This window comes from Tamandua tetradactyla, chromosome 5, assembly GCF_023851605.1.
Source record: "Tamandua tetradactyla isolate mTamTet1 chromosome 5, mTamTet1.pri, whole genome shotgun sequence".
Taxonomy (NCBI): Eukaryota; Metazoa; Chordata; class Mammalia; order Pilosa; family Myrmecophagidae; genus Tamandua; species Tamandua tetradactyla.
In genome coordinates, this window is record NC_135331.1 from 34,024,566 (window position 1) to 34,040,833 (window position 16,268).

The 16,268-nt window shown below is 40.4% G+C and overlaps 1 protein-coding gene and 1 pseudogene across 5 annotated transcripts in view; both read right to left on the minus strand.

The window, feature by feature from the left end:
* The window catches only part of ZNRF3 (zinc and ring finger 3), a 158,682-nt gene that overhangs the window by 48,080 nt on the left and 94,334 nt on the right, over positions 1–16,268 (minus strand). The window contains exon 1 of one of the 5 annotated variants that reach the window (XM_077160657.1): positions 11,908–12,057. The exons of the other annotated variants lie outside the window; for them this stretch is intronic. Within the exon in view, the coding sequence (XP_077016772.1) occupies positions 11,908–11,946 (39 nt within the window). The 5' untranslated portion in view covers positions 11,947–12,057. Of the gene's footprint in view, positions 1–11,907; positions 12,058–16,268 lie in introns of those variants that run through there. 5 annotated transcript variants of the gene reach the window in all.
* LOC143684019 (large ribosomal subunit protein uL6 pseudogene) lies at positions 14,464–15,966 on the minus strand (annotated as a pseudogene).

The following is a 16,268-nucleotide window of genomic DNA, read 5'->3' on the forward strand; positions in this document are numbered from 1 at the left end:
GGCAAAATAAGCCAGAAACAAAAGAGCAAATATTGTATGGTCTCATTTAGAAGATACTTATAAGAAAACAGAGGCCTAGACTATAAGCTCTTATAGCAGTCACATTTAGTCTGGAGTGGTAATTGTTGTTTCTGGATTTTGAGAGGCTGTTTTATATATGTATGTTCTAGTTTAGTAGCTGCCGGAATGCAATATACCAGAAACGGAATGGCTTTTAAAAGGGAGGATTTAATGAGTTGCTGGTTTACAGTAGTTCTAAGGCCGAGAAAATGTCCCAATTATAACAAGTCTATAGAAATAACCAATCAAAGGCATCCAGGGAAAGATACCTTGGTTCAAGAAGGCCAATGAAGTTCAGGGTTTCTCTGTCAAGTCAGAAGGCACATGGCGAACACAGTCACAGTTTCTCTCTCGGCTGGAAGGGCACATGGCAAGCACGGCGTCATCTGCTAACTTTCTCTCCTGGCTTCCTGTTTCATGAAGCTCCCCGGGAGGCACTTTCCTTCTTCATCTCCAAAGGCTCTCTGCTTCTCTCGGCTATGTCATTCTTCTCTGCTCTCTCTGAATCGCTCATTCTCCAAAATATTTCCTCTTTTATAGGACTCCAATAAACCAATCAAGATCCACCCAAATGGGTGGAGACATGTCGTCCCCTAATCCAGTTTAAAAACCATTCTTGACTAAATCACATCAACCAGGGAGATGATCTCATTAGTTGCAAACATACAGCATTGAATAGAAATTATTCTACCTTTATGAAATGGGATTTATATTAAAACATGGCTTTTCTTAGGAGGCATACTTCCTTTCAAACCAGCACAATGTATAACCAGGTCGGGATTAAGGTAATTTTAATACAGGGGTAAGGAAGAGATTATCTATATTTTAGAACCTCATCTACTCTTTGAGACCAAAGGAAGAAAGGTTTATTTTTTCCTGAACCTAAATTTCCTGTAACACATAATATAACTCAAGCTGTCTGAATAGATAGATCATTTAAACAATCCAAACTCAGGGGTCCAGAATAAGAATGAGGGCCTTTAATCATGTATAGCTTAATGTAATGCCTGGATACACCCCAGAGTATATTAAGCAGATAATCCAAAAGTATTGGCAGGGCCACGGTGGCTCAGTAGGCAGAGTTCTCTCCTGCCATACCAGAGACCTGGATTGAATTCCCGGTGCCTGACCATGCAAAGAAGAAAAGAAAAAGAAAAAAAAAGTATTGGCAAACTCCCTTGAGGAATGGAGAAAAAACTGGAACTATTAAATTATCATGGGGGAAACCTCCGATACTGTGTCAAACATTAGGGATACCCAAATCAATAGGCTAAGCCCTTGATCTTGAGGCTTGCTCTTGTGAAGCTTATGTATGTAGCAAAAAAGCTTAGCTTACCTATAGGTATGCTTCAAAGTTACCTCTTTTTACTCAGATGTGGTCCCTCTCTCCCTAAGCCCAACTCTGCAAGTGAAATCATTGCCCTCCCAGCTACGTGGACATGACATCCAGGGGTAAAAGTCTCTTGGTAGCGTGGCAGATGACTCCCAGGGATGAGTCTGGCCCTGGCACCATGGGATCCCCCACAGGGGGAAAAGAAGTTGAACAAATAAGGTATCAGTAGCTGAGAGAGTTCAAATAGAATCGGGAGGCTACTCTGGAAGTCACGCTTACGCTTCAGTTAGACATTGCTACCTACCATAACTTGCCAGCCCCCAACCAAAACCATTCCTGACAATCCTAAAGAACACCTAGGGTGTTGTATAAGATTCTACAAATATTCCATGCACCAGGGTAACTTTCCTGAAACCTACAACCTCCAGATGGGTCCCTGAAACCTAAGGGGCCAGCCTCTCCAGAACATCAACTAAGTACCATTCCCCTATCCCATATCATCGACAGTTCCTTCCAACATGAAAAGTTAGAATGGGCATAGCCCAAATACCCCTGAAGAGCAGGAGAAAGAGCAAAGGTGATGGTGGGGAGTTATACAGAGAAGGTAGGGTTTAACAAATGAGTATGACTGTTGAATCATTATATTGCTATTTCTTTTCATCTCTAGTACCTTAGAGCAGCTGTAAGTAAACTTAAAACTGTAGAACTATAACTGATACCAAACTCTGGAATCTAATTGTTGTGATGTGCTTTGAAATTTATTGCTTTTTTGTATATGTTATTTTTCACAGAAAAGAAAAAGAAGTTGATTATGATGATAAAAAACAAAAAATGAAGACCATACAATCATGATAAAAAAGCCAACAGCCCTGCAATATCAGCAGAAGAGGGACTGGAGACTTTATAATAGGAAAAGTGGGGTGCTAAAAGAACAAAATAATAAATAGAATTTGAGGTGTTTTAGATTAATTTCAGATTCTAGAAATGACCCATAATAACTGTGGATTTTTTTTTCCTTTTCTCAGTGCTTCTGGTATCATGAAAAAGAACTTGGAAAATAGTCTCAGGTTTAATAAGAATGAAGCGGGTGGGCCACGGTGGCTCAACAGGCAAGAATGCTTGCCTGCCAAGCCAGAGGAGCCGGTTTCGATTCCCGGTGCCTGCCCATGTTAAAAAAAAAAAAAAAAAAAGAATGAAGCCACAGCACAACAGTCTCCTTTTGCCACATATGCCTGACCCTCAACAACAATTTCTGCCAGGTGCTTTCTGTAGTGCATGCTGTCCGAGGCTAAGTAGCCTATTGTTCAAGTTTGCTAGCTGCCAGACTGCTATATACCAGAAACAGAATGGCTTTTAAAAAGGGGAATTTATTAAGTTGCAAGTTTACATTCTAAGGCTGTAAAAATGTCTAAATTAAAGCAAGTCTATAAAAATGTCCAATCTATGGAATCCAGGGAAAGATATCTTGGTTCAAGAAGGCCGATATGTTCAGGATTTCTCTCTCAACTGCAAAAGCACATAGCAAACATGGCAGCATCTGCTAGCTTTCTCTTCAGGCTTCTTGTTTCCTGAAGCTCTCCTGGAGGCGTTTTCTTTCTTCATCTCCAAAGGCTCTGTGGTTATTGTGGTTTTCGTGGCTCTCAAGCTTTTTCTCAAGAAAAAAATGTCTCCTCTTTTAAAGTACTCCAGTAAATGAATCAAGACCCACCTGGAATGGGTAGAATCATACCTTCCTCTAATCAAAGGTTAATACCCACCACTGGGCATGCCACATCTCAGCAGAGATAATCTAATCACATTTCCAATCTACAGTATGAATAGGGATTAAAAGAAACGGCTGCCTCCACAAGATTGATCAGGATTAAACCATGGCTTTTCTAGGACACATAATCCTTTCAAACCAGCACACCTATAGTCAGACCTTCCACACAGGCTGTGGTTTATGGATATATGTCAGTGGATGGTCCCTGCACTGCCTCTGCTGTTCTCTGGAGCAGGCCATCTGGTTAATGAACCCTACTCCCCTCCCAAGAATAAGGGCCCAGCCATCAGCCAGGGAAATTATTTTCCAAACTAGTATTCACCTTTAAGGGAAAAATTATTTGGGAAACAATTTTAAGATGTTGAATTTCCGAAAATCAAACCATCAAGCTGCTCTCTTTTCAAAGACACTAAAAGTACAGCAGGCATAGGAGGTTTAGTGACAACTATCTATCGCCTACATCCCTTCTGCAGCATGAAAATGGAATCTCTAACACCTGTCATGTCTTTTTCCACTTAGACCTGATGGAGTATAACCTTAAGCCCATATGACACTGGGTCCCCAAGGCAGGTGAATAGGACATCTGTATTCACAGGCACTTGCTTGGATTCTAGGAAGTGGCAGGCCACTCTCTTTCAGAACCATCATTAGCCAAAAAAGGGAGGAGGCTGGGCAACAGATCTCTCATCTTTACATATTTTTAACCCAGTCATTCAGTTACTGAGCTGAGAGCAAGAGATCTGGAAGGCAGGTCTGGATAGGGACCAATGATAACGAGAGACCAATGCTTCCTGGCTCTCTGTCCATCTATATTCTGTAGGTCAACTTAAAACTTTAGGAGGGAAAGAGAGAATGGATTCCTTAATAGGAACCCCAGAAGGCCTTAAATATATGATTATGTAAAATACCATAATAATAACTTAGTTGTTGTTCTTAGTTAAAGAAACAGCATTCCAATGATTTCTTAGATATGACCCCAAAAGCACAAATGACAATAATAGATTGGACTTCATCAAAACTAAAAACTATTGTGCATCAAAGGATTCTATCAAGAAAGTGAAAAGACAACCCACAGAACAGGAGAAGATATTTTAAATCACATAGTTGACTTGTATCTAGAATACATACAGAACTTAAACTGCATAATAAAAACAGTTAACCCAATTTAAAAATGGGCAGAGGAACCGTCCAAAATAGACATGTCTTCAAAGAATGGCCAACAAGCACATGAAAAGATGCTCAACATCATTAGTTATTAGGGAATGCAAACCCAAACCACAGCGAGATACTACTTTACACTAGCTAGGATGACTATTATAAAAAAGACAAAAAGTGTTAGAGAGGATGTAGAGAAACACAGTCCTGTTTTAAATGAGTAAAGTAAGGAACCAAGAACTGCAGCAACTTTTCACAATTGCCATATTCAAGTTTCGCTCCACTCCAGCATGTACAGACACAGTCATACATACACATCTATTTTTTAAATATAAGAAATGTGTTCTTTGGTTAAAATGTATTTCAACTTCACGCTGCCCAAACAGTTCCACTACCAAAACTTTTCTACCCATTTCTGTTCTGATATGTTTTTAGAGAACTGGGCTCTATACAGAAACAGAACAGAATTGATCAGATTTTCATTTACATGGTAAGGCTCATTCTTTGTTTTTTGTTTTTTCAAGAATACGATTTAATGATTTTTAGAATATTCACAGACTTAGGAAACCATCGAACAATCAATTTAAGAAATCTCTTACCCTGCAGCAGTCATCTCCATTTTCCTCCTTGCTCCTCAGCCCTATGCAACCCCTAATCCGTTTCTTGTCTCTACACATTTGCCTAATCTGGACATTTCATAAAAATGGCTTATTTCATTTAGCACAATGTTTTCCAGATTCACCATGTGGTAGCATACATCAGTACCTCATTCTTTTTTTATGGCTGAATATTATTCCATTGTATGGGTATACCACATTCTGTTTATCCATTCATCAATTGGTAGTCATCAGGATTGTTTCGGCATTTTGGCTATTATGAATCATGCTGTTATGAACATTCATGTACAACTTTTTGTGTGCACGTGTATTTTAATTTCTCCTGTACATAAGGAATGGAGCTGCTGGGTTGCATGGTAACTTTGTTTAACCTTTTAAGGAACTGCCAGACTATTTTCCAAAGCAGCTGCATCTATTTAACAAACAGATCCTGAAAGCAACTTCCCACACTGCCAGAGAGTTGGGGCAGAGATATGATACCCTGGGTTGGAGATGACAGGATCAACCAAGATTCCCTGATCAAATGAATGGCACAAACAGGCATTAATTAGGCTTTGTTGATTGACAGATGAATTCTTTTAAATGTGTTCACAAGCAGATTTCACTTAGCTCTCGAAATAGGTTCTAAACCATAAAAAATTAAAACAGTGTGGTACTGGCCCACAAGGGGATACAGAATTTATTTGACAGTAAATAGTTCAAGATATGGTCATACTTTAGAAATAGAGGCTTTTTTTTTTTTTTTAACATGGGCAGACACCGGGAATCGAACCTGGGTCTCTGGCATAGCAGGTGAGAACTATGCCTGCTGAGCCACCATGGCCCGCCCGAGTATATTATTTTTAAAAAGGAAGACAATACATAAATCAAAGGAAAAGACTTACAGGTGTTAGCCTAACTTTGGGAGAGAGACTCTATTTAAGCCACTCCTGATATCATACATCAAAATAAATTCCAAATGATTAAAAATTTTAATATATTAAACAAACAAACACACAGAAAAAAATAGAAAAGGCAAAAATGACGTGGGATAGAACAATTAAGCTTAGAAGGAATAGAAGAAACCATGAAGAAGGATGTCTATGTAAAAATTTGAAACTTCTGGATATTAAGAAAGCTAAACAGAGAAAAAAATAATAAAAGGGCCAGTTAAAAAAAACATTCCAAATGACAAGGAATTAATACATTCCTATTTTTAAAAACTGACATTAAGTTCTGCCCATAAACAAACGAACAAGAAACCAGAGTAGACAATTCACTAAAGAGGAAATTTATTCAGTATAAGGAAAAATGCTTAGATTTTAACATTTGGTAATATTCAATAAAATGCACATCAAAACAATGAAATATTATTCTTGTACCTTTCAAATTAACAAAAGAAATATGTTCATGACAATAGGCAATGTGCCAGTGTTTCTGGAAAAAATGGCTCATTCTTACTTTACTGGGGCAGGGTAAAGTGAGAGAATGGATCTTCAAAGAAATTTGTAACTGTTCACATCAAGAGCCACTAAAAAAAATTAAGTTTGCATTTTTTTATCTATTATCTCCCTTACAGAAGATTACCCTAAGAAAATAATCCAAAATAAAATGAAACAAACCATCCTACATGAAGAAAGATTTTCATTTTGGTTTAGTTCTAAGAGTAAAAAAATAAAGCAGAAGCAATCTAATTACTGAACCTTGGGGGAAGGATCAGCTAAATCATAGTCTGTTCTTTTATGTTATGCAACCGTTAAAATTATAGGTTATGAAAATAGCAACAAAATGGTAAAATGACTAGCATATATTATTAAGTTTTTAAAAAGGCAGAGATTTTATACCTTTATAATAATTACATTAGACAGCAGGCTCAGGGAAGAAGACTTGGTTGCAGAACTAAAAATGTTTGTTTTCCAATCTCAAACTCTCCATAATTAATTAATTGTTTCACACAAAAAAATATTTACTATTTGCTCGCCTCTATGTCCTAGGCACTTACCTTGGCACCAGAGATACAAGAGTGGGGGTAAAAACCATCATATTGCTTTCACACTTAAAAACAAGCAAAGGGAACAAAAAATTTCTGGTAGTTACAAAAGCACAAAAATAAGTTAATGGTATAAATTTTCAGTATACCTTTAAAATGAGGGATTATATATAAAGGGACTACGTCTATCAATTGCAACTTTTTTTAAAAAAGCAAAACACTGACAAAACTGATTTTTAAAATCAATCTACTATGATTACAAATAGATGGAAAAAGAAAGCCAGCACTTTAAAATTCGATTTCTAAAAATCAAGCCAAGTTCCTTGCATATTCCACATTCTTTTTTCTGAGTTTCATTTAAAAGTTGATACATCTATGAAAATCTGTATCAACAAGTTTAATGCATAACACTGAAGGCCAAGTCCCATTTATGGTTCCAAGTTCTTCAAGCTTATACAACAAGCATAGAACAACTAGAATGTGTGAAACTTTTAAATTATTTTTATAACTAACAAAAACAATGCAGAATTTAAAATATTTCAGTACTCTAAAGGAACCAATTAGACTGCTTCAAACTTAAGAGACAGCAGAAAAAGCATCTGGGGGATAAAAAAGCACCAAAGCAGAATGGGGTCGCTATACCTTTTATCAAATAAAATATGGCACTTTTTGGAAAGGAAACAAACAGAAAAAAACAGAACAAAGAAATTGCATTTGTCTGAAGTCTGAGAAAGGCTGGTAGGGCAGGCTCTCCACAATGTCCCCATTCCTTCTGCTCTGTGCCCACTGTGACCTCTGCCCTCCTAGGGGAGGTGGCACTCTCCTGCACAGGAGCTATGCAAGTGCAATCAGAAGGCTCTAGAAGCATGCAATGGTCAAACTGCAGGGAATGGGGAGATAGTAAACTAACTATGCATAGTCACTGCAAGACAACTTCCAAAAGCCTGAAATGCCCATGGATGTGGCCAAGAACACACTCAAGTGACAGCCCACTGCTGCTCAGCTAGGTCAATGTACACAAGTGGCCAGGGGTTTGCAAGGCCCCTTTGAGAACAGAAAACAGATGGGACTTTTGACTTGAATCTAGGTATGAGAGATTCTGGTCAACCTACCTGGGACTGATACTTTATATATTAAGATAACTTAATATATTTAAGTTCTAATTTCTTTAATACTTCACAATGATGTCTCAGCCCATCAACAGGTAGCTGGACCATCCCTGTCACCACCCATCTCTAGTTTCTTGGGACAGCCTCACTTGTAGCCCATGTTTCCTTTGAAAGCCTAGTTCAGTTGGTGAGGACAATGGCTGGGAGGAGTGTCATGGACTAGGGTTTCCCCATCCTGGAAGGAGGCAGCTGCCTGTGCTTCTCCAGTTGGCAGCCATACTATTTGTTCTATTCACTCTTTTTTAAAATTCCCTTAAGCCTCTCAGTAGATTTCAAACAATATTTGTTACCCCCCCTCCTTTTTTAAGATGAAAAAGTATCTGATCTACTAAAATAAAGTAGTATTTTACTTAATGTAGCCTTTTAACCAAGAAGTTCCTGGAAGATTTAGTCATAGAGGAAAAGCATCAAATAAAAAGTTTGTGATTTTCTAATCAGGTGCGTGAGCTTAGAATGAAAGTGGTATTCCTTGAGGTTTTTCTAGTCATATCATGCCAATTTTTTTGCCCTGATCTGGTTTATTTTACTGAGTTCCTTCCTTGCTTTCCTTTTTAGCCAAATATGGGAGGTATTTTTCCAAATGCTCCTTAAAATAAATCTGAAGAGCCTTCTATATTTCCTCCCTAACAAGAACTTACCTCAGCTCACCTTATGAAAAAGGTTTCTAATCGTCTGGCAGGAATACGTTGGGGGATGGGGGAGGAATTTTCATTTGTTGAGTACTCGCATATTCCAATAACTTGACATACATGCGCTACCCACCCCCCTTTTTTGATCTTGCAATTACATTTAAAGAGGGAGGAAGGCGAAATGGAGGCAAAAAGAGGTTAACTTGCCCAAAGTTGCCCAGCTGCTTCCTGAGTAGAACTATCATTTGCACCCAGGCTGTACTACTTCAAGGCCTGGGTCTTTCCACACCTCAACATAGAAACACAAATGTGCTAGAACACTCTCTCTGCTGTCTAGGTGGTGGCAGATTATAAACCTTACTATTTACTTCAACAAAACATTCTACAAAGGTTGAAGCTGTCATTGTACTGGAGGGGAGTGGGGCAGGAAAGGGAAGGAAGGAGGAAGATGTGGGATTTAAGATCTTCTTAGAGTGAAAACTTGTAATTTAGAACATGGCAGGTTTTTCAACCTTGGCACTCCCAACATTTGGGACTGGATAATTCTGTGTGGTGGGGGGCTGGCCTGTGCCACAGGATGTTGAACAGCTCCCCTAGCCTCTATGCACCAAGTCAGCAGCACCCTACCCCTCCCCAGACATTTCTGACAAGAAACCAAAAATGTCTCTAGAGAATTGCCAAATATCCCCTGGGAGATAAAACTGCCCCCAGTTGAGAGCCACTGTGATAAATGGACCAGGTAACAGGCCTTGGAAAGGTATGACACAAATAAGTGTCCCAGGTAGTCGCACAGGGAACCAGCAGATATAAGTGGCAATGAGTGGTAGTCATGGTGCCCTGTGCTCAGGTATGTGACAAATACCAAACTTGCTCTGCAGACTAGAGGAGGCCTGGAGAGGTCTATTGCCACAATTTGGAGTAGCGCCTCCAAGACCCTGGTATGGCCAGCCACCTTCTCTTCTCTCCCATAGCAAATCAGACCCAAGGATTTCGGTCCCATCACACTTCTCAAGATGTGACTCTCACACTCAAGAGTGCTAAGCTGGGCTTGGCCTGAGGACCAGGGCTCTCAGGTGTCCCCAGGAAATACACACCTGTGATCAAAAGCCCAAATGAGAATGGGATGCTTGAATGAGGCGCTCCCTACCTACATGGCTTATAAATAGCTCTACACCTTTGTCCAAGTTCCCACAAATTTTTGCCTCCTTCAAAGGCCTATCCAGGTGAGCTCTGCTCTAGAAGGTCAAGATTGACAGTTATATCCCAATGCAAGCCTCAAAGATTTTAAGATCTTCTTTACCTAAATTCTTCAAATTCATCATCTGATTATTTGTTATTAAATTAGTAATCTACTCAAATTACTAACACTTTAGAACTAGTACTGACATAATTTCATTGACAACACACTGATTACCCGTATTATCCTCTAGTTTCTGCTCATTTCCATGAACTTTATAAAAGGGTTTCACCATCAGGCAATCTCTAAAACACGATCTTACAGTGGTGACATAATGCTGGGTCAGAATCCTCAAATTTCTGGTTTTCCTTTATACTCTCAAAAACGATTAAGAATCTCAAAGAACTTTTGTTTGTATGGGTTGTAACTGTTGATATTTACTGTATTAGCAATTAAAACAAAATTTTAAAGTACAAGAATACACAAACACATTTTACTGGCCATCAGATCAATGATGTCATCACACATCATGATGCTTCTGGAAAACCCCACTATACCCTGATGAGAAAATGAGAGTGAAAAAGACAAATGATATATTATTATGAAAGCAGTTTTGACCTTGTGGATCCTCTGGAAAAGATCTTGAGAGTACTTATGGGTCTCCAGACCACACTTTGCAAACTGTAACACTAAGTTAAAATCTACACCACAATTTGATTAGACTTGACTTTTACTAGAGAATCCAGTGAGACCATTCCCAGAAAAGAAGAGCCCCAGTTCAGAGATTTGGCCAAAACCCATTTATCATTATGGGACAACTGTCAGCTTCCTTGATTATTCCCAAAGGCTCTTTTTTCCTTTAAGCAACAAATCTTGCAGATCACTGTATTATGTATTAGGTTCTGACTAAATATTTGGTAAAGAAATTCAAACACCTTTGGATTTCAATTAGATTCTCTTTCCTGTTCTCCACTATATCATCAAAAGAAGACACAAATAAAAGCCTGTTTTTCTTTTATCCAAGTTTCCTGATTTGTAAGTTGTTTTTTGAAAAATAAGAAATCTTCTCTTGGGTGGTCTGATTTGCACAGAAGGATCTGGCTTCCGTCTTCACCAAATCTATAATATTTCCATGAAATAGTAGGGTTTGCTTTCTATTAGGACTCAGTAAAACTTTGTCATTCACTCACATGGACCTACAGACTAGGTCATCATCACAGAAACAAAATGCTTAGTTATTTAAAAAAATTTTAACATCCACTATCATCAAAGTCTCCATATTTTGGGAATGATTTAAGACTACTTTGGATGCCAAAAGCAACTGAAGGATAATCAAGGAGGGAGGGAGAAAGGAAGGATGGATAATGACTGACTACTTTATTTAATGCTTTTAGTTGTGCCAGGACAAATCATCAACACTTGATTATTCTGATGAATAATCAGAATATTGCCATTTAAGGAAGTAGAAACAGACACAGAGAGGTTAAGCGACTACCGAGGTCACACGGTTTAAAGAGTTGGATATTAGGTTTAAACCTAGGTTAGTTTGATGCCTAAACCCACTTGACAATCACATGCTCCCCTTCCCCTAACCACCCTGAAAGGCTAAAACTTCCTCTGACACTGTTTTCTGCTTTCCTGTCCAATTCTGGTTACCAGGTCTTCATAACTTCTTTGTGAAGAAGTTACCAAGACACTCTGAGGGTTGGGCATGGGTTGGGGGTGAACCTAAGTGATCAATTCTCTGTAGACACCTCCATCCCTCACTTTCCAGTTGCTCTTTATGAAAGCCAGGATTACAAACCACTCTCCCACAGCCATTCTGCTGGCTCTGCTGTGGTTTGCCTCAATGTGAATGTAAAAGGGCAGATGAGGAGAAAGTGGAAAAAAGGAGGCAAACACAGGGGTGCCCTTGGCAATTTTACCTGTTTGAGACTCACCAAAGCATTTGAAACAATTGATGTCATTCAGTTCCCCCTAAACACCCAGCAGCAAAAAGTAATCTGATCCTTCCAATTCCACCAGCCCAGACTCACTGCCACATGAACGTTCCCAGAGCATGGGTCCTGTGACATTGGTCCTTTTGTCAGAAACCTTCCGTCGCTCCCAGCTGCCTAGGGAATAAAGGCTAAACTCTTTAGCCTGAAAGCATCTTCCTTCCCCACCAACTTTCTGATCACCTTGAAGACCCTCCTTTCCCTTTCTTTCTGCCTGTTCCTGAAGATTATTCCCTCACTTCCTCTGTCCCATGTGCTCCAGCTATCTGTCTACCTGAACCAGATAAGTCCCTTCCTACTGGACCCTCTCCAAATGACTCAGAATAAACTGGGGATATCTACCTCCCATGACTGTACAGATGACTTGATGACTGCAGGGTGCTTTGGGGATAGTGGCCCAGCACTGCCCCACTCCCCAACTTTCTTCTGGAAAGCCCATCTCCCTCCAACTCTCCACACATGGCAGGGCAGGAAAAGCTAAGTTTCAGAATGTTCCCAGTCCCAGATTATGGCTGACCAGCCTAAAGGTGAGCATCTGACTCAAAACGGGCTAATGAGTCCCTTTTCTGGACTCTTTTAGACTCAAAACCAAGAGAATGTCAGGTTTAAGGCTTTGGGCGTATCTTCTACCAAATAGGTGGGGGAGAGAGAGAGAATGAAGCAGACTGCCAGATGGAAAAGTCATGGGAAGGGCCCAGTGGCATCTGAGCCCTGGAGTCCAGCTGTTCTGGAAGAGCAGCAGCCTCTGTTATGGGTTCTATGACAGAACCCAGGCTCCTCAGGGCAAATCCCCCTTTCTGCTCAATGTACCTACAGCTGGGTTTCTATTATGTGGGACTCAAGCAGTCTTAATCAAGCCAGTAACTGTGAAAGAATCTGATTTTTATCTAGAAAAACTGTCGAAGAAACAAAGAGGCATGGAAAAGAAACTAAATGTTTATGACACAAATCTCAGCTTGGCTACTTATGAGCTGTTTGGTCTTAGCTTATGTACAGAACCTCTCTGGGACTTGATTTCCTCATCGAGGAATCGGAGGTGCTGGAAACAATCTCAAAGTTCTTCTGACAATTTAAGGAGATGCTGCATATAAAGCTCTCAGAAACATAACTAGCACTCCGCGACAACCCAACACATGACAGCCACTTTTACGCTCTCCTCAGGCATTTAGCAGGAGCAGGCTGTGTAAAGTGCTCCACAAACATCTCACGGAAGCTCCAAAACAACTAAAAAGGCCACATCAGCCCTGTTTCACAATGAGGAAAGTAAGGAATCAAGAACTGCAACAACTTTTCCGAGGCCAACACTCAGCCAAAGGAGTCTTTTTGACCTAAAATTCCTTGTCTTTCTATTAACTATCCCTCACTGCTGTCTTTAAAAACAGAAATAGTTGAACCAATGCCTGTTGACCATCCTGTGTTTCAAGAGCCTTCCTAAGTATCTATTCCAATCTGGGTGGCTTTTATTCCGCCTCCATTTAGGGAATTAGTCAGGTGGGCTCTGCCAGAAACTCATGCACAGTGGTATATGCCCATCCTCTCCATGAAGAGATTCTCTAGGAGCCAAGGCTACTAATGCCAACCCTCAAAATTCATACTAGCACCTGAAGATACTTAAGCACCCACTGAACTGAAGGGTTAAAATCCCTGCAGCATAAACACTGACTTTTGGTTTTAGAACCATACTTTCAATAGAAAGCTGCTCAGAAACATCTTTGCTTATATTTTGATTTCCTGGGACTTAAACTGTCACAGGTAACAAAGTTCAACCTTCAGTGCTGCAACTAGAATCTCCCCAAACCAGAATACCACAGAAAGTTGTTAAATGCAATACAGAAGCTCAGTACACTGGAAGAGCCAGGAACCCAGAATAGCCTCTTCACATTAACTGAGTAAAAAGAGGCCCAGAAAGCCAACACCTGGTCAAAGCTCCGGTCCTCTGGCCTGCTGTTTCTCTGTAGGGGCTCATCCTCACTCCAACTCTGCCTACCTAGCTGAACCTACTGTCTGTACCTCCCCCTAGAGAATCAAAGATTACAAGGAGGAGATCATAAATCATCTTTCTCTCATGATTTTCTAAGGAGTTCAAAACTCCTCTTTTCTAAGGAGTTCAAAATCACCCAGTAATGAACACCAGGTGATAAGTTTATGTCTTTTGCTTTTTAAATGAAACTTTATTTGAACTCCTGGAGAGGCATTTACAGTTTTTGTTTGTTTTTTAATTTAGGACATTCCTCTCTCTTATTTCAAGGTCTTGTCCCAGGGCACTTTCTAAGGGAAGGTAGGTGACTCAGGTGGGAGTGATTCCTTGTCCACCCCCATTCCCTCGCAATCTTTTCGGAATGCCCAATGTGGCTGTGGCTGACAAAGCCCTCCCCTTCTAGGGTTTCCCACAAGTCTCAACATCTACCCGAAGAGGTCCCTCCATCATCACGTGGATTTGGTGGGAGTTTCCTTCTTTGTTCTTTGTGCCTCTCCCTCTCTCCCCACTGCCCACCTCTTCCTGCCCCAGCCTCCAAGAGCAAAGAGATGGATCAGAAACTGCACACTGTGGAGGGGGTCACGCTGCCCATGAGGATCGGCCTGCCTCTCTTTAGCCTAGTCTTCTGCCACTGCCCTTGGGGGCTCAGAAAAGAGAAAACATAGTTAGCAAAGTTAATGTGACACTGAGAACAACCAATTTAAGAAGATGGAGGGGGGCACTGGTTCTTTGTACCTCCTTGATGGATCCAGGTATTTTTTTTTTTTTTTAAACAGAAGAAGCTTTATTGCATCTTTAAAATCAAAGAGGTCTGGTACCTTGTCCATTGCTGCACAATTCCTTAGATCTTACTCATCAGCCGGCTGAACTGTTCTTTTTCAGAGACAGAGATATCATGCCCAAACTTTTTTATATCCTTGTTTTCACTGTTGTGCCTAGCTGAACCAAAGCAGCAACCTGAATTTGATAGAAGTTCAATGTCATTTCCCTCAAGAATTAACTCATCTTTCTGGGCTTGGGATACAGAACAGGCAACATCTGGTCTCACCCAAACTCTGCGGATGCATTTTTACCCAAGAAATTTTAGATTTCAACCAGAGACCTACTCTCCTGAAGAACAACGTTGATGGGGAAGTGAGCATACACAGACCTCACCTTGTAACGGAAGCCCAGTGTAACACCCTCGGTCATGTTCTGTACCTGACTACAGATAATGCAAACTGCAGCAAGCCCCTTTCTGTTTCCCCACCATTTGTCAACCCGAAGCCTCCTTTTCTTCCCAAGAAGACTGAGTTCTACATTGATATGACTGAAGTCCTTTTGCAGGGTTCCCCGGGGACCCTTCACAATAACTTCAGCATGATGTTGACATTTTCTGGAACATCAACAGTCTGGTTGCTGAGAATAGTCTTCATTCTTGCAGGAAATGCAGCCCAAGCCTTTTCACTAATGATGTTATTCAGATGTGAAGTCTAAGTGAAACTGCAGTAACTAACTATACCTTGCCACCACAGTCTGCAAACAGAAACATGGTGGGCTACTGCTTGCAAACAGGTTGAACCCTACAGTTAGCTTCTAGATCCCCACGTTCAATAAATATTCGGTGAATGAATGAATGCAAAACAGACTTAACCTCATGTCTAATGTTTTTATTCCCCTTGGATTCCCAGACCAGTAGCCCAAACCATTCAAAACTCTCCAGGTAAAACCACTAGATGATTGTATTTCAGCTGGAGGAGGAAACGATGGATTGACTGTCATCATTAAGTCCCTCTACCACTAAACCATGAGAAAACAATGGGGTGGCACCATGAGCCCTGTGCTAACCCATTTATAGGCATACCAGCTACCAATGATGGAGCCAAGGAGCTGAGCCTGGCATGGTGGCAGTCTAGGTATAGGAGAAAATACATCAGGAGCAAATACCTACAAGGCAAGCACTGTTCCTAACCTTTGAATGTAGCTGGCATTTCTCCCAAGAAAACACTAAAATATTCTCAAGAGGGTCACTGCTCTCCTACAGCATTAACCAGCTCTGGCCAAGTATTTTAGCAATGAAGTATTAGTGCCTGAGCCACTTCTCAAACTGTAAACCAAACAGGTAGTAATTTCTGTTTTGTACCCCCCCCCACCCCCCCCCCCAATAAAAGGGCAGGAGAACTTGAAAAATGCTCTGAAGCTACTCAAAAAACAGCAGGCTTACTACCGGCTTGCATTTTCTCTCAGGCGTGTGTATCTCCTCTCATTTTCCTAACCATCCTATGAGGTAAGTTCTAGTACAGGACCATAATTCCTATCTGCCATTCCGAAATAAAAAAATAAGCTCTAAAACTCAAGAGTTTTTTCATAACCTACATAGCAGCAAATCTATATGGACCTCAAGACATTTGGAGGCAAACCTGCCCTGAATGAGATTATTTAG